The sequence below is a fragment of the Sorex araneus genome, chromosome 1 (genome assembly GCF_027595985.1).
Source record: "Sorex araneus isolate mSorAra2 chromosome 1, mSorAra2.pri, whole genome shotgun sequence".
Taxonomy (NCBI): domain Eukaryota; kingdom Metazoa; phylum Chordata; class Mammalia; order Eulipotyphla; family Soricidae; genus Sorex; species Sorex araneus.
Window position 1 is genome coordinate 119,981,660 of NC_073302.1, and position 24,728 is coordinate 120,006,387.

General features: G+C 49.2%; 1 protein-coding gene across 6 annotated transcripts in view; it reads left to right on the forward strand.

The window, feature by feature from the left end:
- PDZD2 (PDZ domain containing 2) overlaps positions 1-24,728 on the forward strand; it is a 411,092-nt gene that overhangs the window by 279,409 nt on the left and 106,955 nt on the right. For all 6 annotated transcript variants that reach the window (XM_055146291.1, XM_055146455.1, XM_055146226.1 and 3 more), the window contains 2 exons: positions 6,860-7,340; positions 21,520-21,662. In XM_055146291.1, coding sequence (XP_055002266.1) covers positions 6,860-7,340; positions 21,520-21,662 — 624 coding nt within the window. The remainder of the gene's footprint in view (positions 1-6,859; positions 7,341-21,519; positions 21,663-24,728) is intronic.

The window sequence follows — 24,728 nt, forward strand, 5'->3', positions numbered from 1 at the left end:
ATGAGAGTTAACCAGAAATGCAGTGCCCACATGAGTGAGGAAAGTAACTGCAGAGGAAGAGCACAGACTAGAGCCCCAAACCTCGTTTCTGAATATACTTGTCTTTCTGTCTTTTTTTTCCAGGGGTGGGGATATAGGGGGCTGCATTTGGCGGTGCTGAGAGCTACTCCTGGCACAGTACTTGGAGGTCCCTCCTGATGGTGCCTGGAGAAACATGTGGGGCTGAGGGCCAGACCCGGGCCTCCCGGGCCTCCCTCATGCAAGGCATGTGCTTCACCCCTTGACCTGTCTCCCATCCCCTTCTGTCTTAAAGCCTACCGAATATGCTCATGATAAAGTTTCATTTTATTGCCTCAATAATTCCACATGCCAGAGGACACTTGAACATTTTTGGAAGAAAGGAAAAAGGAAATCATATAATATTATATGGAAAACTTCTAAATGGCTCATTTTACTTGTGTCACGAAAAGAAGACCATCTTTGGTTTTCTTTTTTTTTGGAGCCACACCTGCCATGCTCGAGGCTTATTCCTGGTCCTGTGCTCAGAAGTTACTCCTGGTGGTGCTCAGGGGACCATGTGGGGTGTCAGGGATCTAACCCGGGCGGGCTGTGTGCAAGGTAAGCGTCCTACCCACTGTACTATCCAAGGAGACCTCTTTGAAAGGTCTGTGCTTGTGTTCCATCTTCTCCTTCTCAGATACTGACTTTGAAGTTTAAAGACTCACATGTTGAATTTGTCTCCTGCTGAAGAGTACAGAGGATTTGGAAATGAGGCTGAGCCAGGAAAGGGCTGGGGAAGTAGGTCCTGCCCAGACCGGGGAATGTGCAGACTTCCCATTGAAGGTGATTTGAGAAATTGCAGGAAAATTACATACTGCCCCAAAGTCTCTTTTTCACCCACTTGCAAAGTGTCCATAATTCATTCCACTTGGTCTTTGGGATGAACTTAGAAAATCCTGAGTGCAGGAAGGAATAAAATAACCTGTCAGACAGTTCCTCTAAGGTGTCCGGTCATATTGATGGCCAGGAAGCCAGAGGGCAGCGAGGGAGACAGGACCAAGAGAAATATAAAGAGTGCTCACACTGCAGCTCTCCTGAGCGTGGGCCCCAGAAAGGAGTCAAATGCCTTCCAGGTGGAAAGTTCCAGGGTGCTTCAGCTTCTGTGAGAACAGAGGTAAGAAAGCTGTTCAGAATGGGAGACTAACACCCAAGATCAGTAGAGATAAGTACCAGGAGGATTATCTCCACAGATTGGAAGCGGGCTCAGATAGGGAAGGGACCACCAAGCAAAGGGTGTTAGGAGGGCCTGCTCGAGATGGGAGATGTGGGCTGAAAGTAGACTATAGACTGAACATGATGGCCACTTAATACCTCTACTGCAAAGCACAACACCCTAAAGGAGAGAGAGAGAGAGAGAGAGAGAGAGAGAGAGAGAGAGAGAGAGAGAGCGCAAAAGGGAATACCTTGCCACAGAGGCAGGGTAGGGTGGAGGGGATGGGGTGGCAGTGATTCACTAATAAAAAATTTAAAATTTTTTTTAAAAGAAAGCTGTTCAACTAGGAATGGATGGGTCAGTCTTGCATTTAAGAGGTTTGGTGGTTTGGGATTTTTACGTGGAGGTCACACCCAATAGTTCCCATGGGAAGCTCCTGGCTCTGAGCTCAGGGCCACATGAATAGTGCGTGGGGGACCCCACTGCATGGAGGGATTGAATCCCAACCTCCCATATTCAAAATGTGTGCTCAGCACCCTGAGTTCTCTCGCTGATCTGAGGCCATCCTTTGGGGAATTGACAAGAAAGTCTCTTTGTAGTTCCTGTCAGGTTGTATGGAATTTGTTGTTTTTCCTTTTTTCATGTTGTTCTTTTTTTTTTCCAATTACAACTGACAACCACCAATATATTCATTTCAGGTGTAAACTGTGAAGTGATCACCATGTTTCTCAATCCCCAGCAATTTCTCACATTTTCACTGCAGTGTTGATACCTCTGGTTTCATCCTAACGCCATCTCCCCAGCACTTAAGTTTTTGTACATGTGGAAATTGATCTTGATCTTGAACTCCCTCACGCATTTCCCCTGTTGTCTCCATTTCCCTCAGTTTATTCAGAAGTTGAGTCCAAAAGATGGAGTCTTGGGGCTGGAGCGATAGCACAGCAGGTAAGGCATTTGCCTTGCACGCAGCTGATCCAGGTTCGATTCCCAGCAACCCGTATGGTTCCCTGAGCACTGTCAGGAGTAACCCCTGTGCATCGCCAGGTGTAACCCAAAAAAAAATTTAAAAAAAAAACCCAGGGGCTGGAGTGATAGCACAGCGGGTAGGGCGTTTGCCTTGCACGCGGCCGACCCGGGTTCGATCCCCGGCATCCCATATGGTCCCCCAAGCACCGCCAGGAGTAATTCCTGAGTGCAAAGCCAGGAGTAACCCCTGAGCATCGCTGGGTGTGACCCAAAAAGCAAAAAAACAAAACAAAACAAAACAAAAAAACCCAAAAGATGGAATTTTAAAGCCATTTTACAGAATCGCCTCTGGGGGTGAAATTTGTTGTTGTTGTTTGGGGGATTTATTTTATTTTATTTTATTTTGTCTTTTATTATTTCACCGTGAGATACAATAACAAAAATTTCATGTTTGAACTTCGATCATATGTTCATCCAACACCCATCCCTTCACCACACATTTTGCACATTTTCCACCACCAAAATCCCCAGTATTCCCCCCTGCCATTCCACATCTCCACCCTGCCTGCGTGACAGATTGCAAAATATTCTTTCTCTACTTTAGTTAACTTTGATATTTCAAGACCAGTCCTATTGGGGGTGAAATCTTTTTCTGGTTGATGATAAATGCCCAAGAGTCCTAAGACCAACTTGGACAGGAAAAAAAAAAAAAAACCATTCAACAGAGCTTTTGGAGGAGTTATTCCTGGCTCTGTTCTGAGGAATCACTACTGGAGGTGCTCAGGGGGCTACGTGGAGTGCGGGGGATTAAGCCCCAAGTGACCACATGCAGGGTAAACACCTCACTGTCTCCTGGGCCTCAGGGCTTTCCGTTTTGTTTGGGGGCTGTGCCCAGTGGAGCTCAGCTCTGCTCCTAGCTCACTTCCATGCGGTACGAAGGATGAAACCTGGCTCCCTTTGGCTCGCCATGCTGAGGACGAGAACCGTTTCTCTTTTGCCAGGTTTGTGCTTTGTGCCTGGCACTGCATGGCCCCTGCTTCTGCAATCCCAGAATTCCCCCTGGGGAAGTCAGAGCCACGATTATTAAACAGGGACGCAACTTCGAGATGACCTGTTACAACCCCCTCACTTTGAAGATAAGGGAACCGGCATCCTGGGATGAAAAAGTCCACGCTGTGCAAAGAATGCACGCTGGCTTGGAAGCGGGGCGGGACGGGGCGGGGGAGGGGTGCAATCAGCCCTGCGCCTACAACGTAGCAGTTATTTATAACACCTGGGCAAGTTATTGTTGCTTCTGAACCCCGGTCTCTTACTCTGTGGCAAAAGTTCTTGGGAGCATCTTCACAAAGAATGAGAGATTGTCCATTCTTTTAAAAAATTTTAATTTTAATTTTAAAAAAATTAGAAAAATTTTAATTATGTTTTTTTTTTTTTTTTTTGCAGCGGAGGGGGGCTTGTTGGGTCCATATGCAGTGGTGCTCAGGACTTACTCCTGACTCTGTGCTCCCGGATCTCTCCTGGTAGGGCTCCAGAGGCCTTCAGAGGTGCCGGGAATCAAATCCAAGTCAGCTGCATACAACGCCAGTGCCCTACTGCTGTACTGTAACTTCAGCCTCCCAAGCTGATTTTTTTTTTTACTTTTTACTTTTTTTTTTTTTTTTGAGTCATCATGAGATACAGAGTTACAAAGCTGCTCACAGTCAGGTTTCATTCATACAATGTCCCAACAGCCATCCCTCCACCAGTGTACATCTCCCACCATGAATGTCCCCAGTTTCCCTCCTGACACCCTCCCCCAAGCCTGTCTCTATGGCAGGCACTTTCCTTCTTTCTCTCTCTCTGTCTCTCTCTGTCTCTGTCTGTTTCTCTCTCTGTCTCTGTCTATCTGTCTGTCTGTCTCTCTCTCTGTCTCTGTCTCTCTCTGTCTGTCTGCCTATCTTTCTCTGTCTCTCTGTCTCTGTCTTTGTCACTGTGTGTGTCTCTCTCTCCCTCCCTCTCTGTCTCTCTCCCCTTTGACGCATTCTGGTTTGCAATGAGACCTTACCATGTTTGTCCCCTTACCTGTTTTCAGCACACAGTTCTTCTCCAGAGCGATCATTTCCAACTATCTTTGTCATGGTGGTCCCTTCTCTATCCCAACTCCCTTCTCCCTGCTCAAGCTGATTTTTCAGTACCAGTTCACTGTCACAGCTTTAGCCCAGGATCAAAGACAGTTTTTTATTAGCTTGAATGGATGTCCAAGGACCCGTCTCTCTGTTCACATCACTTCATGTAAAAATTGAGGATGAGTTTCTTTGGCGTAGCTTCTATTTCCTAGCATCCTGACCATGAGGTGTGGGACAGAGCTGTGTGCATTTGGCCCAGAACTCAGTGTGTTCCAAAGATGGCTGGGGGCCGGCTTGCCCTGAGGATCCAACAACCTCCCCAGACCCCGGCTTTCAGCCCTGGGGAAGGAGCAGCCACCCCAGGACATTTGGGCACAGGAACTGCGTCTCTCTCGCTACTGAGCATGGAGGCAGCACGCCGCCTCGTTCGGGATGGGGCAGAGGATATTCTTCACTGGGCAACGGGCGGTGTGTAGAATGTGGCCAGCGGCCAAGGCGTTTCCCCGGGTTGCTGGGGGGTCGAGCCTCCTTATCTGGGCTGGCATGGGCGGAGGGGCCGACCCCCACCGGCTTCCTGACTCTGAGAAAGTGCTTTCCGTCGCCAGCTCTTTTGTGACCTGGTCATGCACATCATTTATCACGGGGCCATTTGATGTTCCGGTTTCTCGGTTATTCTTGAAGACACGGAGCTGTCCTTCATGTGCCGGGGCGTCACCTGTGTGATCCCGTTTCTAGCATTTCCTGCTACGAAGTGTTTGGCAGTCCTTGAAAAAAAAAAAAAAACACAAACTCCGTCGGGCCCTGGTCTTCCTTGAACCCAGCTGCCCCCCTGGGTCTGCTCTTCCTGCTGAAGGTTTTCTGCAGCAGCGCTTTTGCTCCCTGCTGCACTTGTCCGGGTTCCTGCCCGTGTACTGTGTAGCGTGGAGATGCTACACCTCGGCGGCCGGGAACGACCCGAAGCTTGAGTTCCCTGGTCCTCTGTGCGCCATTCTTTACCCCGGGGCCTGGCGAGAGTCATTCCATCAGAGCTCACACGCGCAAGGTTGGGTGCAAGAAAGGGGGAAGGGGGTGAGGCTGGAGAGAGAGTGCAGCAGGTGAGACACTGGCCTTGCCTGAAGCTGACCTGGGCTCATCCCTGGCGCTGTGTACGGGCCCCTAGGCATCAGCAAGGATCATTCCTGAGCGCCAGGTGTGCAACCCCAAAGCGATGGTTAAGGGGAGGATCATGGGCGCTGTTTGAGCCACACCAGGTAATTCTCAGAGGCTGTTCCTGGCTCTGTGCCCATGAATGACCCCGGGTAGCGCTTGGGGGACCAAACGCAGTGCTGGGAAGAGAACCCAGGGCGTAGCCGAAGCAGCCACGAGCTACACAAGTGCCTGTATTGTCTCTCCAGCCCGAGTACACGTTTTTAATGATAGGTTAGGGTTGACTCCGGGGTTTTCCGGTTTTGTTTTGTTGGGGTTTGCTGTGGTTCAGTTTGAGTTTGCGGCCATACCTGGCGGTGCTCAGAGTTTACTCCTGGCTCTGTGCTCAGGGATCATGATTTCTGATGGGTGCTGGGCATTAAAACCCAGGTGCACCTCGTGCAAGACAAAGAGCCTTACTCCTATCTCTCCAATTCCAGGATTGACTCTGAACAGAGAAATCCTCTGACTAATGCAGGGAGTAGTCATCACGATCACGAAATCCCGTTAATCGTCAATTTCTCGAGCGGGCTCAGTAACCTCTCCATTCGTCCTTTCCCTGAGATCTTAGAAGTCTCTCTCGACTTGGCCCTCCCAACAATGTCGCACTGGGGGCTCTTTCAGGGTCAGGGGAATGGGATCCAGCTTGTTACTGGCTTTAGCATATGAATACACCATGGGAAGCTTGCAAGGCTGTCCCATGTGGGCAGGAAACTCTCAGAAGCTTGCCAGTTTCTCCCAGAGGGAGAAGTAGGCTACAAGATATCGCACAGCTGCGAAGTACTATACTAGAAATTGTTAGTAACTAGGGCTTTGGTGGAAAGGGGGGATATTGGGTGTTAATTTTAGCATGGCCAATTAGGAATGAATGACAATGAAGGGGGTGTTCAGCATCTTCCGGAAGCTTAAAGCAAGCTGTTCACTGGGCCTTTGACCAGATGGGTGCAGCGTGGGCCTGCATGCATCTACCTGCATCTACCCCCGTGGTCCTCTGAACGCTGTCGGTTGTGGGCTCCACACGGAGACACGGAAGGGTTTTGTTTCATTTCTGTTTCCATTTCTCCTGTGGCTAACTGTTGGCTTTCAACTTAACGGCATTTCAGAGTAGGGCAGCATACTTCTCTCTGTGCCCCCACATCTGATCCTCCTGTGGTTTGCACTGACCCTGGAGAGTGAAGTCGGGGCGAGGGGCACGGAGGCTAAAGAGGAAAGTTATCTGGGGGGAGTGTTCCCTCCATTCTTGGCATTGCTCAAGGGCTACTCCTGGCTCTGTGCTCAAGAGTGATCCCTGCTGGGGATCAAAAGTGACATGGGTCTTGTGCCAGGCTCTCCTGCGAGGAGTCCCTCGGGGGCAGTTACGGGGCCTGACTCCCACCCTCTCTCATTGCAGTTACCTGGCTGAGCAGTGCTGGAATGGCGGCTTCATCTACCTGATCATGCTGCGGCGCTTCCGGCACAAAGTCCAGTCTCCGTACAACGGCGGTGGCGGCCCCAGCGCCGAGCCCGGAGAGGCTCCAGCCCTGCAGCCGGCCGACCGGACTGCGAAGAAGAGCAAAAGGACAAGGAAGTTTGGCGTCATTTCCAGACCCTCGGCCCACAAGGCTCCAGAGGACCCCGCAAGCAGCGCCAGCTGTGAGTTGGACAGCGACCCGCCGGCTGAGCTGGACCCCAGCCCAGACCCCATACTGGGCAATGGTCACGCCTTTGAACTCGAAAATGGTCCTGATTCTCTCAAGGACGCGGCTGGAGCCCAGCTAGAGAGATCGGAAGTGGACAGAGAGGCGGACGCTTCTGTGCCCGCCAACCACGACAAATGCCACCTCTCAAAATCTGCCAAGACGGACGTCCAGTCAACTGATTGCCCGGCTCGGGTGAGGCTTGGTTTGATTCTTGAACCTGACTTTTCCTTTGCTTCTTCCCTAAACTGGTTTCAATGTTTCTGTTTGTGTGATGGAAACATCCCTGAGTTTCAAGACTGGGTCTAATTTCACACCCTCCACACCAGTACAAGTTTCCCTCCACCGAAGTCCCTGGTACCCCCAAGATCTCCTTGCCCCACACCAGTATCCTTTGGTGGCCTCTGATCCAAGGACGTAGGTTGTTTTAGTGTGGTTTTGTTTGCCCTCCCAGCCCCCCCCACTTTGATTCTTTATATCTGACCCATAAGTGAGATCACCCAGTACTTGCCTTTTTTCCTTCTGATGTATCTTATTTAGCCCAGCCCCTTCTAATTCCATCTATGTCATTGCAAAAGGCAAATAGTATTCTTTGCTCAGGGCAGAGTAGTATTCCACTGAGTATTGGCTATATCTTCAGTCATTCATCCTTGGTGGACACTAATGCTGTGTCCAGATCTTGTGTTCTTAAGATAGATTCCCAGGAATGAGCTTTCTGAGTCATATGATCACACCTTTTTTTTTTTTAAATTTTTGGGTTACATCCGGAGATGCACAGGGGTTACTCCTGGCTCTGCACTCAGGAATTACTCCTGGCGATGCTCGGAGGACCAAATGGGATGCTGGGAATCGAACCCGGGTCTGCCACATGCAAGGCAAATGCTCTACCTGCTGTTCTATTGCTCCAGCCCCAAATCACACCATCTTTAATTGGAGAAATCTCCATAGTGATTTCTATAGGGTCTGGATGCATTCATGCCAACATTTTAAATATAGTAGGGAAGGTACAGCGAGGAGGGTGCTTGTTTTGTACTCATCTGACCCAGGTTTGATCCCTAGCACCTCGTATAGTCCCCACAGCCTGCCACAAGTAATCCCTGAGTGCAGAGTCAGGAGTAGTAGAGTCTGAGCACTGCCAGATGTGGCCACAAACAGCCATCCCTCCCCCCTCCAAAAAAAAAAATGAAAGCAGCGTAGGGACTGGAGAGATATAGTGGGTAGGACTGTCTTGCATGCAGCTGATTCAGTCTTGGTCCCTGACACCCATATAATCCCCCCACCAAGCCCTTCCAGGTTGGGCGTCATAAAACAAATCAAAATAAAGTGTACCTCAATTTGAAAAGAAAGATGACTTTTTATTTTGTAGAAACGAACACATTTATTAAGATAAATGATCAGAGGACATCATTATAACAACCCGAAAAATCACAAGTCGTTTTATCCTACTTGAGTAAAGAGATAGTGGAGTTTTCCTAAGTGGAAAATTTGAGTCTTCGGTGATATAATTTGAGTCATATGAGGCCCGGGGAAAGGACTCGGACTGCATCATTATTTATCACGGCTGTCACCGGTGGAATTGCTCTTCCAGGCCAAGAATTCCTGGTGGCAGCTGATAGCTTCAGCATCCACAGGAAGGAGGCCCAATGTGCAGGCAAGCATCTGCTTTTATTTTTAACAATTTCAAAGCAGTCACATGTTCAGAGGCTCCTGATCTTATGCTGCTGAATTCTGGTGACGTTCAGATGCTTCTCCAGGTCAGCATCTCTGACCCAGAGAGACCCAGGCGATGGGCAGAGTCAGAATTCCCCAAGGCAACAGCAGATACGCTGTCTCTAGCTTTGGAGGGTCTCATCCAACACTGTCTCTAGCTTCGGAGGGTCTCACCCAGCTTCATTTTCCTTCTGGTGAGCAGGATCATTTCCGTGAGTTCTCTTGGCAGAGGCCTCTGAATTCCAAAGGAAGCAGAAACGTCCTAAGAGGCTCCTTCCTGACGGGTTTCTTCTCTGACCCCCTCTAGGAGTGAAAGAATATGGGGAAGGGGGCAGATGGATACAGAGAAGGGCTTAGTTTCACAAGCTGGGGAGTGGTGGCTGAGCGTGGCTGTGATCTCTGAGGCACTGCTGTGCTTATCTCTGCCGTTATAACCAGTGTGTAGAATGGCCTGAACATAAGCCACATAACTCTCCCTCACAAGGGCCCATGTTTCTCTTTGAGGAGCTGAGTGATCCTCAAAAAGCCTTCCACAGAGGAAGCCCTCTTTCAAGATGGAACATGGAAATAAGCGAGAAGGGAAAGGTTAATATCGCAGTCACTGATTTCCCACTCACTTGAAGTATTCAGGATTAAGGGCCGTTTGGAACCAGAAGGTGGACCCACCCCACAATTCAGAACTGAAAATACAACACATGAGCTCCTTACTGGTTCAAACTCTACATTGATGGGATTTTCTTCCAGAAAGTGGAAGTACTCAAAAAGTCTAAGGTTAAAAAGAATAAGTTAGGGAGTGTTGGCTACATTAATCATTTTGAAGGTCTCAAGATAATCAAGGAGATTGAATTTCACAGGCAATTCAAAGAACAGGTTTTCACTTGGTCACAATGCAGGGAAATAATTTGGAAAAATTATTTTTTTTTCAAACCCATCAAAAAGAGATGATTATCCTCGCTCACCTAAAGCAGAGGATAAAATTGCTTTTCTGGTTTTTGTTTATTTGTTTTTATTGGTGGGGGTATTGTTTTGGATGTTTTGTTTGTTTTTTTGTTTGTTTGTTTGCTTAATGTTGATTGTGCATAGAAATTACTCCTGGCTCTATACTCAGGAATCACTCGTGGTAGTACTTGGAGAATCATATGTGTTGCCTGGGATCAAATCCACGTAGGCTATGTGCAAGGCAAGTGCCTTACTTGCTGTACTATATCTCATATCTCCAACCTGGATTTCTGGATTCAGCTATCTGAAGATGTCGCATCTCAGGATACCCTTGTCTGGTGGCATGTTCACCTATATGAGAAGATAGAGATGAAATAGTGGGGGAAAGAGACCTGGATCCCTTGGGCTGGAGTGATAGTATAATGGATATTGCATTTCCCTGGCATGTAGCTGACCCAGGTTTGATTCCCCAAGCCCATCAGTGATTCCTGAATACAAAGAGGCCAGGATTGAGCCCTAAGCTCTGCTGGGTGTGCCCCGCCTCCAGAGAGAGAGACAGAGAGAGAGACAGAGATAGAGATAGATAGAGAGAGACAGAGAGAGACAGAGACAGAGAGGCTTGGATCTCTTGCCTCCGGGGCATCTGTTTTTGAAGTCCTTGCTGGTGGAAAGGGCTGGCTGACTGTCTAAAAGTCACTTTCTTCATAAATTCTCATCATCAATTAGCTGATCACTGGTCCCAGGGTATGCTTGGGGTCTTGAAAGACAAGAAATTCAGAGTAGGTCATATTCTTTCTCAGACATGACTGTTTGTACCCCCCTTTTTAGCCCCAGAAGCATCCTCGTTAGCTGTATTCTCCCAGGATGGCTTGGGCTTGTCAGGAAGTGAATCTTCACGCCATCCCACAATCTTGGTGGCACCCCAATTAGAACCAGTGGACCTTCACTGATGGTTGCTTAGCTTCTTGGGTTGAGTGACATTTTATGTCACTCCAGAATGAGCCTGAGATCACGCTAAAATGGAATTTGCAGAGCAAAATTTCGCTCTTAAGTCCTGTGTGTGTGTTTGTGTATGTGTGTGTGCGTGTGTGAGCACGTGCATGTGTGTAGCATATTCCATTCCATTTGAATAGTGTGAGATTAAACAAGTCAGTGGACTGGAACAATAGCACAGTGGGTAAGATGTTTGCCTTGCACACGGCCGGCCTGGGTTTGATTCCTTCTCCCCTCTCGGAGAGCCCGGCAAGCTACCGAGAGTATCCCACCCACACGGCAAGCCTGGCAAGCTACCCATGGTATATTCAATATTCCAAAAACAGTAACAACAAGTCTCACAATGGAGATGTCACTAGTGCCCGCTCGAGCAAATCGATGAGCAACAGGATGACAGTGATACAATGCTATAGTGAAACAAGTCTGTGTTTCTCCATTCCACTTTATTAATGATTAATGTATCTACAAAGACTTAACAAATTATAGAAATGGCTTAGAATGATTGTTGAGGCCATTTTTATTTGTCAGGTACTTCTTTTTCATAGACTGTTACTTCACTGTCATCCCATTGCTCATCGATTTGTTCGAGCAGGCACCAGTAACCTCTCTCATTGTGAGACTTATAGTTACTGTTTTTGGTATATCAAATATGCCACGGGTAGCTTGCCAGGCTCTGCTGTGTGGGCATGATACTCTCATTAGACTGTTACTTGTTTCAGGAAAATAAATCCTCAGTCTTTGCTTTTCTATTCTGTTCTGCTTTAACAGAGCTAGAGGAAACCTGCTTCCTGCAAACAAATATCTCCTTTTTAAAAAGAATGAATGCTGTTTCCAGGGGCTGGAAAAATAGCACAGTGGATAACACATTTGCCTTGCATGCGACTGACCCTGGTTCAATCCCTGACACCTCCCATGAGCCTGAGCCCCACTGGGAATGACTCCTGAGCACGAAGAGCCAGGAGTGAGCGCTGAGCACTGCGGAGTGTATCCCTTCCCCCCAAAAAAGACAGTATATTTCTGTAAGATATCCACACATAAAGATATGCCACCAGACTAAGTTTTAAAAATGCGGAAGTTGAGCACATTGTGTAAATCAGACCGTTCCAGGGTGGAAACAAGCACGTTGAAGAATGGAGCCAAGTTCTCTATTCCCACGCTGGCAGAGGTCCTCATTCCCTGGCCCAGGTGAAAAGGTGGGCGAGTCTGTTCAGATAGACGTGTATCTCAGGAATGCGTGGGAATGCAAATCACGAAGCAGACTCTGACACGGAACAAAGCAAAGTGTTTCCAACCGTTTGAGTCTCATTCTCAGCCCAGGGCAGAGCTGTTGGGAAGTTTAAGCTGGCCATGCCATGATTTATGTTAGTTCACCCTGGATGTATAATGAAAAATACAGAACTAAAGGAATGAGAAAGGGAGGATGTTATAACGACCCAGTAGATAAAAGTGCTGAGGACCAGAGAGATGGTACAGCCAGCAGGTGCTGACTTGCATAGAGCTGACCCTGGTTCTATCCCTGACACCCCACATTGGGTCCCCTGAGTGCGGCCAGGAATGACCTCAGCAAAGAGCCAAAAGTGAGCCCTGAGCATCACCAGGTATGGCCCCTAACAAAAACAAACCAAGAAAGAGGAAGATGTTGATGGCTGTGACAGGGGTAGGGAGGAAAAGAAAGAGGAAAATGAGGCTATTTGGACCTGCCCTACCGAGGGTACTCATGGTTTGTTTAGTTTAAGAAGCAGAGGCAGAATGAAAGATAAGGCAAAGGCCCTGGGGTCTGCGTGTCCTCTCTAGCTTGCAGTGGGAAAGCCAGAGGCTGAAGGGAGTGTCCAGGTGATGGGAAACCCACGAAGGATGCGAGGGGTTCTTCTGGGAATATGTTTAATATTTTTGTTGTTGGGGGAGCACACCAAGTAGAGTTCAGGGTCTGTTCCCAGCTCTATCACCCCCCAGTGGCTCTTGGGGACCCAAGCAATGCTGGGCCAACCCCTGGCTTTCTGTAGGCAGAGCCTGGGCTCCAGTCCAGGGAGCCATCTTTGGGGCCCCTGTCGTGCTTACTTGGTTTGGTTGCCGCATCTGGCCGTGTTGACACATTCCCAACTTCCAGAGGTGTTTTGGGGGCTGGAGGGAAGGCAAGGGGGAGCAAGGAACCAGGAGTCCTGGCGATCAAATGCACGTGCTCAGCCTTTGAGTGCTCTCAAACCCAGTATCACTGTATCACTGTGTCACCGTCATCCCGTTGTTCATCGAGACAAGTAATGTCTCCATTCGTCCCAGCCCTGAGAGTTTAGCAGCCTCTCCTTACTCGTCTTTCCCAACGATTGGAGGCTCTTTCGGGGTCAGGGGAATGAAACCTGTGATTGTTACTTGTGCTTGGCATATTGAATACGCCACAGGGAGCTTGCCAGGCTCTTCCATGTGGGCGGGATACTCTCAGCAGCTTGCCGGGTTCTCCAAGAGGGACAGAGAATGTGTATCAGAGAATATAAGCAAGTATGTTAAAGCCAAACACATGTGTGCTGCTTTAGGCACATCAGTGGGCTAGACCATAAGAACCCACTATCATTATGTTTAATTTGGCCTGTTGGCTTTTGACCGGTTGCCAGGTTTTGCCTGCTTGAGACCTGGACTTTGTTTTTTAGATAGTCACTAATTTCAACTGTAGGTGGCTAGATTTAATACTGACAATAAGACAGTACAAGTGAAATGTACAATTATGACTGATAGCATCTTCCTCTTCCTGTTTGTACCTTTGTGTTCCTCCGGACTCCTCCATTAGATGATCAAAAATTTCAGGGCAAGGAATTTCCACCAATCTCTGTGAAGACTTCCCTTACAGTGCCTGCTTTCATGGGCGGGGTGGAGAGGAGATCGTTTCGGGGATAAGCGTGAAAAAAGATCTGTTTTCTGACTCCTGTGATGGGGGTCTCTATTGTAGATTGGGCATGTCTTCCTGCTGAAGTGATTTCTATTAAGTGTTTTTCTCTGCTTTTCACCAGTGAGGTGTGTATATTATAAGTGTTGAAATAGAAACAAGAGTGTGGAGAAGGCATGTGGATGCCCTATTCTGGCTGCAGTTACACCTGGCAGAACTCGAGGGTTAGTTCCAGCTTAATGTTCAGGGGAAACTATGGTCATAGGCTTCTGCATGAGAAGCAGATTCTCAGACCATTGAGCCATCTCTCTGGCCCCCATGCGGGTTCTCATGATGGTCTTTCAGTTTTTCAGAGTTCACTGTAGGACTTTCTTCTTTGCCTGTGACCATAGCGCTAAGTGTTTCTTGTTGCAAGATGTATTTCTAAATGCATTTGGGAAGGGGAAAGCACTCTGTATTATTGCCACACCTCTGAGCATCATGCTACATGTTCAGTGTAACAAAGGGAGAGTGTCCCAGGGAGGGGGCAAGGGATAGTAATGTAACTAATAATGGAGGCAGACAGGTTTTTACTAATTTGAGATCAAACCAAATTGTTCTGTTTGTTTTTGTTTTGTTTTGACCGTTTTTTTATTGAGCCACTGGAGTTTACAATACTGTTAGTCCTCTCCTGCATACGTCATCTCAGTACCACATCCATCACCAGAGGACTCACTTTCCTCCACCGGTGTGGTAAGACCCCTCCTAGCCACACTTGCCTTCCCCCCCCCCCACCCTTGTAAGCTCAGTTCTGTAGATTAAATTTCCAGTTCCAATGACTTTGACCATTTTTTTGACATAGTAAGTTGTTCTCTTACTATGTTTCTTTATAGCCAACATATGAGAGAGATTTCTTTTTTGATTTATTGTGAAGGTGGTAACACCTACACACGTATCGATGAATAAAGCTGAACTCATAAAGTTCCACAAGGTTGCACATCAATGATAAATGGGTAAAAACATATTTTTTCAAAAACTTTTTTAGGTATACACATTTTAAAAACTAATAGTATGTTTTAAAATTTACATGAGATATTATGTATCTGTTATTAGTAAGTGAAAGGTTGTAATGAACATCTCAACGGATGTAAAACCTACCTGAACAGACACAGAACATTCAATATAAATGGTGTTAATTCATGATTAAAAAAATATAAAATACCTCAGTAAACAGATCTTTCTTAACCATAATTACTCAATGGCAAAGTACTGAGAATTCTCTTCTGGCCTGTAGAGTCTCATTTGCTATATATGTGAATCTTAAATGCTTTTCTTTATGTCTTAAGTTCCTTCTTTGATCATCTGCTTTCAATATTCTGTCTCTGTCTTTGACTTTCATCATTCTAAGTATAAGGTGTCTTGGAAGTTTTCCCTGTGAGTCTGTTTTTTGCTGGTACCATTTAGACTTTTTGGATCAAGGTGCCTGCAGTCCTCAACTTGGGGAAATTCTTTTTTATTTATTTGTTTATTTACTTATTTATTTATATTAGTGAATCACCGTGAGGTACCATTACAGACTTACAAATTTCCATGCTTACATTTCAGTCATACAATGGTCAAGTATCCATCCCTCCACCAGTGCCCATTTTCCACCACCAATGGTCCCAGCATCCCTCCCACCATCCCCACCCCGTTCCCCCTCCCCACACCCTACCTTTGTGGCAAGGCATTCCCTTTTGCTCTCTCTCTCTCCTTCTGGGTGTTGTGGTTTGCAATAAAGGTATTAAGTGGCCATCATGTTTGGTCTATAGTTTGCTTTCAGGGTACATCTTCCATCCTGAGCGGATCCTCCTAGCACCATTTACTTGGCGATACCTTCTCTAACTGAACTGCCTTTTCCCCCAGTATGTGAGGCCAGCTTCTAAGTGTGGAGTAATCCTCCAAGTACTTATCCTTAATAATCTTGGGTGTTAGTCTCCCATTCTGTTACTTTTTTATTCCACAAATGAGTGCAATTTTTCTATATCGGTCCCTCTCCTTCTGATTCATTTAGCTTAACATGATACTTTCCATGTTGATCCATCTATATGCGAATTTCATGACTTCATCTTTTCTAACAGCTGCATAGTATTCCATTGTATAGATGTACCGAAGTTTCTTTAACCAGTCATCTGTTCTCGGGCACTCGGGATTTTTCCAGATTCTGGCTATTGTAAACAGTGCTGCAATGAACATACAAGTGCGGATGTCATTTCTACTATACTTTTTTGCATCTCTGGGATATATTCCCAGAAGTGGTATTGCTGGGTTAAATGGGAGCTCAATATCTAATCTTTTGAGAATCGTCCATATTGTTTTCCAAAAGGGCTGGACCAGTGGGCATTCCCACCAGCAGTGAAGGAGAGTCCCTTTCTCCCCACATCCACGCCAACACCAGTTATTTTTGTTCTTTTGGATGTGGGCCAGTCTCTGTGGTGTGAGGTCATATCTAATTGTTTTGATCTGCATCTTAACTTGGGGAAATTCTTATCTATGATTTCTTCAACTACTGGTTCTTCATTGAATTTGTCTTCCTGCTTTGTTCCGATGGATCTTGTATCATTCCTCTTGAACTCACCCCATTGTTCTCTGAATTTTTGTAGCTACCCACTCTGGGAGCCTCTGAGAGAAAAGACCTGGTGTTGCTCTTTTCCTTCACTGCCTGTCTTCACCCCGTGACAGGAGGTGTGAGTGTGTGCAGCGTGAGTTGTGCTGAGCGGAGAGCTACCGTGTGGCTGTGGTGTTCGGGAGACGTGGGCCTGCTGATAATAGACAGGATGTGTGGACCCAGCTGCACGGGAGGAGAACCTGCTCCGGCTCCATACGGGTCCTGGGCTTGCTCTTCAACTCCACATGAAGAGTGTCTCGCTTGCTTGTCTCTCTGTCTCTGCTAGCTTTTCCTCTCCAGAGAAGCCCGTTTGCTCTCTGGGACATGTACTTCCTCTTTTTCCCTCCTCTCACATATTTCTGAGTTAAGTTTCATTCCATAAAAACTATTAGGAGGGGTGCCGGAGCAATGGTCCAGCAGGGAAGGTGCTTACCTTGCACGAAGCCATCCTGAGTTCAATCCCCAGCATTCCATATGGTCCCCCAAGTACTGCCAGGAGTAATTCCCGAGTGCAGAGCCAGGAGTAACCCTTGAGCATCGCCCGGTGTGACCCAAAAAGAAAAGAAATAAAACATATTAGGATTCATGTAAAGAAAAGACCTGAGATAACTAGCCAGGGGTGAGAAGGGAGCAGAGGTCTGAGATGTGGAAGCGGGCCTGTTGGTTTCTCAGAGAGTCCGCTTATCCCCAGACCCCAGTAGTGGTCTCTGCGGCTCTTGGAAAGAGGCCCTGGCTTCTCAGTACCGGGAGAAGAATAGACTGGGTATTGCTCGCGCCACTGCACCTTAGGGACCTTTGGCGCATCGTCCACAGAAAGAAATAAGTCACACCACTTTTCTGCTCTGGTTTCAGCTGCCCCATGAGGCCCAGAGGCAGCCACTGGGTGGGTCCAAGTGCTAGTGGGGGATGTGTCCCAAGCCAGGACAGTGTGGCAGTTCCCAGACTGTTTCCCTGGGGGCTCTGCACAGTCCAGAAGGGCTCCGAGTTGCTCTCTCCATAGTAGCACTGATTCTCAAGGATGGCTTCTTGGAATTGGTGAAGACATAAGATGCTTGAAAGGCAGGAAGGGAGGGAGGGTGGGAACGGAGGAAGGAAGGGAGGGAGGGAGGGAGGGAGGGAGGAAGGAAGGAAGGAAAAAAAGGAAGGAAGGAAGGAAGGAAGGAAGGAAGGAAGGAAGGAAGGAGGGAAGGAGGGAGGGAAAAAGGGAAGGAAGGAAGGAAGGAAGGAAGGAAGGAAGGAAGGAAGGAAGGAGGGAGGGAGGGAGGGAGGGAGGGAGGGAGGGAGGGAGGGAGGAAGGAAGGAGAAAAAGGAAGGAAGGAAGGAAGGAAGGAAGGAAGGAAGGAAGGAAGGAAGGAAGGAAGGAAGGAAGGAAGGAAGGAAGGGAGGGAAGGAAGGAAGGGAGGGAGGGAGGGAGGGAGGGAGGGAGGGAGGGAGGGAGGGAGGGAAGGAGGGAGCTCCAGAGGTCAGAGGTACCCGACCCAAACAGGGCTCCTGCATGAGCTGGTGTGAACACTGACAAGCTCACACCCTGCTGTGGTCAGCCAGCAGTTTCTGAAGTGACAAATGGCCACAGGGGCCTCATCTGTCACGAGGGAGACAGTTGGTGGCCCCCTGCATGTGGCTGGGGGCAGGGAGCCCCACTATGCAGCGCTGTCGGGGGGGGGGCGGGGGGCGTGCTGGAGATGGCAGGGCCTGTCTGTGCACTGCTGGACGTCTGGCGCTTCCACTCGCGTGGAGGCCCATCTTAGTTTGGGCCGTGCGCGTTTTGGATTCCCCGGATGCCTCGCATTCCTCTCCCGTGCCCGCAGCGTGACCGGGCAGCTCGCCCACCTCTCGGGGACGGCGCTGTCCATGCTGGGCCTTCGCGGTTCCACTGGACCTTTCGGGTGGAGGAAGAGAAGAGATGGTTTAAGGTAGTGAAGAATGCAGTGTGGGCTCTACCCTTAGAGCCAAAAGTGACGAAAAGATCCCAGAAGAACTAGTGGGGTTCACCTAAAGCCCCCCAAATCGGCCCCTTTGGAAGGTTTCACGTCCACATCCAAACTGAACTATCAGAGGGACACACAACACACAGCGTCGGTGTTGGTTGGTGTGTTGGTATTTCTGCTGACAGGAAACCCAGGGGAGAAAGCCCGAGCTGAACAGCCGCCAGCAGTGCTGAAGGCCTAGAGACAGGGATTTTACTTTTTTCTTTTTGATTTTGGGCCACACGAGGTGGTCCTCAGGGGCTGCTCCTGTCTCTGTGCTCAGGAGTAACTCCTGGTGGTATTCATGCAGCACCAGGGATTCAAACAAGGACTGGCATGACGCACAGACAGTGCCTTACCCCTGGACCATCTCTGGTCATATTCGTTTGGGGGGGGGGGGTGTTTATTTTTCATAAGGCCTGAAGCACTTTTTGTTTGTTTGTTTTTTTGGGGGGCCACACCTAGTGGTATGCACAGATTTGGCTCTATGCTAAGGGATCACTCCTGGCGGGGCTCAGGGACCATTTGTGGTGTTAGGGATTAAACCTCAGTTGGCCACCTGCAAGGCAAGTGCCTCGCCCACTGTATCTATCTCTCTCTAGTCCCTGAAGCACTATTTGATATATTGCAAGAGTGTACAGACCAATGTTTGTAGAAGTGGATAACGGCTCTCATCAACGAATTCCCGATTTTAGTTTTATACTGCTGGAGATTTCACTTATATGTTTTAAATAAGTTTAAGAATCAATTAAATATGACCCAAGGCATTTGCCTTGCACACCGCCAACCTGGGTTCGATTCCCAGCATCCCATATGGTCCCCTGAGCCCCGCCAGGAGTGATTCCTGAGTGCATGAGCCAGGAGTAACCCCTGTGCATCGCCAGATGTGACCCAAAAAGAACATACACACACACACACAAATATGACTCATTTTTTGCCTACATAAGTAATACATGGCTGACTAGGGACCAGGGAGATGGGTCAGTGGGGTGCTCGCTTTGCATGCAGGAGCCCAGATTCAATTTCAGCTCTGTATGTTCCCCAAAGCACCAAAGCAAGTAGGAACTCCAAAGCTCCAAGCAGAAGCTGTGGTGTGGCCCCACAATAAACAAGCAAAAATGCAAGAGTTAGAGTGTGCCAGGGTTAAGGAGCTTATCTTGCACAGACCTTGGTTAGACAGGCAGGTTAGACAGACCCTGGTTCCATCCCCAGCACCCCGTTGGGTCCCCGAGCCCCTTTAGGAGTGAGCCCTGATCACAGAGATCCTAGCCCCCGAACCAGAACTCAATATAGATAGAGGATGGGCAGGCACTAAACAACATTTATCTGGTCTCTGCTGCATCTCAGAATGCTGCTGCTTGCTTTCGTGAATATTTTATTGAATCCTAACAACAGAAAGGAGGTCTTATAGAATGACTGCACTCATTTGTGGAATATGAAGTAACAGAATGGGAGACTAACACCCAAGAATAGTAGAGGTAAGTATACCAGGAGGATTACTCCACAGCTTGGAAGCTGACCTCACACGCTAGGTGAAGAAGCAGCTCTGATAGAGAAGGGATCATCAAGCAAAGGGTGCTAGGCGGGCTCACTAGGGATGGAAGATACGGGCTGAAAATAGACTATAGACCGAACATGATGCCTGCTTAATACCTCTGTAGCAAACCACAACACCCAAAAAGAGAGAGCAAAAAGGAGTGCCCTGCCACAGAGTGGGTGGGGTGAAGGGGACAGGGTGGGGTGGTGGGAGGGATGCTGGGACCATTGGTGGTGGAAAATGGGCACTGGTGGAGGGATGGGTACTCGATCATTGACTGAAATGCAAGCATAAAAATTTGTAAGTCTGTAACTTTATCTCACGGTGATTCATTAATAAAAATAATAATAATTAAAAAAAAGAAATGGGGGACTGGAGCGATAGCACAGTGGGTAGGGCGTTTGCCTTGCACGCGGCTGACCCGGATTCAAATCCCAGCATCCCATATGGTCCCCTGAGCACGGCCAGGAGTAATTCCTGAGTGAAGAGCCAGGAGTAGCCCCTGTGCATCGCTGGGTGTGACCCAAAAAGCAAAAAGAAAGAAAGAAAGAAATGGAGGTCTTAATACTTGGCCCCACTGTAGAAGCAAAGAAACCAGGGTTTGGGGATAACAGGTGACTTCTGTGGCCAAGTGAGGCTCAAACTAGTCACCTGGCCACAAGACCAGTCTTCTTTTCATCTCGCTCTTTATTAACGAGGAACTATGCACAGATGAAAGGAACCCAGAGGCAGCCAGGCCCTCCAGACCCCGGGGACCTAAGCTTCACCCCACGGGCCCCCGGCCACACCACTCACCAACGAGTCAAAGTAGAACAGGAGAATCCAGCGTCTCAGGGGTCAGGAGCCCCAGTGTCCACGCCCTGGCTCACGGTCTGTGTCGGCACCAAGACAGACACTTCCATGCTGGTGGGCAGTTGTGCCGGACAGCTCTGCCGACTGAGAAGGGCGCCAAGGCACTGCCTGTTTCCCCGTGCCCGATCCCCGTGCCCAATCCCCTGTGCCAGTATGTGGCCTCGTCCACCCCTCCTCTCTCCCAGCTCCAGCCGTGTGAGTTGTGTGTGTGTGTGTGTGTCTGTGTATTGGTTTGGGGCCACATACAGACGATGCTCAGGCTTCCACCTGGCTCTGCACTCAGGAATCACGCCTGGTGGTGCTTGGGGCATCGTATGTGGTACTGGGGATCAAACCCTAGTTGACCACATGCAAGGCAAGTTCTGTGTGTGTGTGTGTGTGTGTGTGTAGCGACTTGTGTGTGTGTAGCAACCTGTGTGTGTAGCAACCTGTGTGTAGCGACCTGTGTGTGTGTAGCGACCTGTGTGTGTAGCAACCTGTGTGTCTGTAGTAACCTGTGTGTGTAGCGACCTGTGTGTGTAGCAACCTCTGTGTGTGTGTAGCGACCTGTGTGTGTGTGTAGCAACCTGTGTGTGTGTGTAGCGACCTGTGTGTGTGTGTAGCAACCTGTGTGTAGCAACCTGTGTGTGTGGTAACCTGTGTGTAGCGACCTGTGTGTGTGTAGCGACCTGTGTGTAGCAACCTGTGTGTGTAGCGACCTGTGTGTGTGTAGCGACCTGTGTGTGTGTAGTGACCTGTGTGTAGCAACCTGTGTGTGTAGTGACCTGTGTGTGTGTAGCGACCTGTGTGTGTGTAGCGACCTGTGTGTGTGTGTGCACGCAAGCACATGCAAGTGCACATACTTATGCTCAATAGCACTTTCTTTGTCTCTCCAGGAGGAAGTCGGCCGGATATGGAAGATGGAGCTGCTGAAAGAGTCGGACGGGCTGGGCATTCAGGTTAGTGGCGGCCGAGGATCCAAGCGCTCGCCTCACGCTATCGTGGTCACTCAAGTGAAGGAAGGAGGTGCCGCTCACAGGTGACTAGATAATCTCCCCCTTTCTCTGCTTGCCCCCTCCCCTCCCCTGCCCAAATCCTCTCCTCCTCCTCCTCCTTCCCGTCCACCTCCCCCCGCCCCCCAGCCCCGGGGACTGGATCTCTTTCATTTGGGTCAACACACTGGTAATTAAAGTTCACAGGCTTGGGCTGGGGCCGGAAGGAGCTCAGGCCTGAGCTGGTCTAATTAAACACCCTCGGAGCACAGGAAGTGACTAATTGCTGGCGGGAGGCAGGCTCCTCCCAACCATGAAAGAGAGAGTGGATTCCTCGGGGTGCCCTTTAGGTTTCAGACAAATGAACCTGAGGTTGGGGGGTGCTGATAGCGTGCAGCGGGGGCCCTCGTGCCCGACACCTGAACTGCTGGGGGTGCTGGTGAATGACTCAGCCAGGCCGGGGGCTGCCGAGGGGGAGGCGGTCGGGTTCAGCGTGACAGTGACGCATGGATCCGTCAACAGGAGACTGCAAGGCATCGGGCGAGACACATGTCCTTGCCGTGCAGGTCCACGCGGGATGAGAGAAGTCACTGGGAAACGTGTCAAAGAACAATCCCTGTGTCGTGCAAACGATTTTCCAATCCGGACAAGTCTCCGGAGTAGTGAGGGACAGTGCTTGGGCACAGTGCAGAGAGAAGAGTGGAGTGACAGAGAAGCCCGCTCATGCGTGTGGCTCCGTGGCCACGTGCTGGACAGCACTGGTCCCGATGAGCTGTTCCATGGAAGGGCGGTATAGCGCCCTCTGGGTTTGTGTGGTCACACTCCACGAGGTTTGCACACTTGGGGACACTGTTCCCGGCACAGGCTCCATCGTCTGCACCACTGTGGTTGTCCCAGCTCCCAAGGCGCGCACCGCTGTGCCAGAGGATGGCTCTCTTGGGCCCCGGGCGTCTCCTACTCGCAAGCAGGGTTTCGTGCAGCTGTAATTCTCTGTGCTCCTTATAGCCTATTCCCCCCGGGGAGGGCGCCTTCAAGGGGGCGTCCCCAAAGCAGCCATGGAGAGCACACATCTCTGGCTGAAATTTCAAATCTTGTTTTATTGTGTGGAACTGTGTAGTCTGGTGCCGCCTAAGATGGAGCCAGATCAGCTTTGTGTGTTTGCTGGCATACATTTTGCAGTCGTGTGGGAGAACGAAGATTAAGATTTTTAACAAAGAGGGCCAGAGTGATGGCACAGTGAGTGATTTCCTGGCACGCCGCCAACCTAGGTTCAATCCTGGAACCCATTTGGTCCCCTGAGCAGCCTCATGAGTTCCTTCTTTCTTTCTTTCTTTCTTTCTTTCTTTCTTTCTTTCTTTCTTTCTTTCTTTCTTTCTTTCTTTCTTTCTTTCTTTCTTTCTTTCTTTCTTTCTTTTTCTTTCTTTCTTTCTTTCTTCCTTTCTTTCTTCCTTCCTTTCTTTCTTTCTTTCTTTCTTTCTTTCTTTCTTTCTTTCTTTCTTTCTTTCTTTCTTTCTTTCTTTCTTTCTTTCTTTCTTTCTTTTTCTTTTTGGGTCACACCCAGTGATGCTCAGGGGTTACTCCTGATTCTGCACTCAGGAATTACTCCTGGCATTGCTTGAGGGATCATATGGGATGCCAGGGATCGAACCTGGGTCCACCGCATGTAAGGCAAACGCCCTCCCTGCCATACTGTCGCTCTGGCCCCAGGAGTGATTTCTTTTTTATTATTATTATTATTATTATTATTATTATTTTGGTCACACCCGGTGATGCACAGGGGTTACTCCTGGTTCTGCACTCAGGAATTACTCCTGGTGGTCTCAGGGGACCATATGGGATGCTGGGAATCGAACCCAGGTCGGCCGCGTGCAAGGCAAACACCAGCTATACTATCGCTCCAGCTCCCCCAGGAGTGATTTCTAAGTGCAGAGTCAGCAGTGATCCCTGAGTATGGCTGGGTAGGCCCACCCACCTCCCCCCCCCAAATGGATTAAGAGAATACCCACACTACAGCTGCTGCTGGCCTGGCCTGAGCTGACTCCCATGGGTGAGCAGGGGCTGTACAGAGGTGGGGTTTTTACTGATGGGGGTGGGGGCTCAGCCTCGAACCTAAAGGTTAGTCCAGGTCCTCTGATACTGAAGAAGAGGTGGCAAACCAGAGCTGTGGATTGGCCCTTTGAAACGGAGAAGGTGCTAGAACATCTGGGTGCGCTGGACTTGACATAGGTCGCAGGTGTTCAAGAACGTGCAACTCGGAAAAAGAACAGAGCACAAAAGTAATGGGCGTGTCCCCCTTCTTAGAGAACGTGCCACTAATAGCCGAAAGGGAGATAAGCTCCTCCGCACGGCTGGCTGTCAGCTGGGTGGCCGCGATTACGGGAGGAGGAAGAGCCAGGATCGCTTTTATCCAGAAGAGCATCGGGACACTTCCCAAATGATGCGTGCTTGCAGGACGGAGTCCCATCAGATATCCTGGCCCCCGTCCTGCACGCCGCAGTGACTGGCAAGTTGGCAGTTAGGACAGTGCTGTGCCCGCGAGCTGACGCAGGCCCGGCTTTAGTCTGTCTGCTGTGCCAGCTGTTTCCGGGAGCTCCCACCCCACCTGCTCTTCTCACCCTTGGCTGGGAGCTGTGTGCGTGTGCGTGTGTGTGTGTGTGTGTGTGTATTTGTGTGTGTGTTACAGGTGTAACTGACCTGTTTTCTAGAGTGTAGCTGACATACTCAGCCCTGCCCCACCGCCACCCACCACCCCTGGCAGTGTAATTGACATGTGGGACATCCTAGCTCAAAACAGGGGATGTAAGAAGGATGGAGAGAAGCAGGAAATCAGAAAGTGAGGACAAGGGTGGTCTTCCCAGGAGCCGGCCAAGAGCGGTTCTGACTTTCAGCCTATTCCCTGTGGTCCACAGTGGCACCCCCGAGGGCCCAGCTCTCTGCCTCGCATTTTCCTTCTAGTCTCCTCCTTTCCATTCTTCGCAGTCAATGGGATGGGTCATTCCTCTCCCTCTGCGTTAGGGACTTTTGAAGACCCAACACAGAGGCTGTGGAAAGGTTTTACAGCTTCCATTCATAGGAAGGGTGATGCTGATGATGGTATAAAGATGCAGACAGGG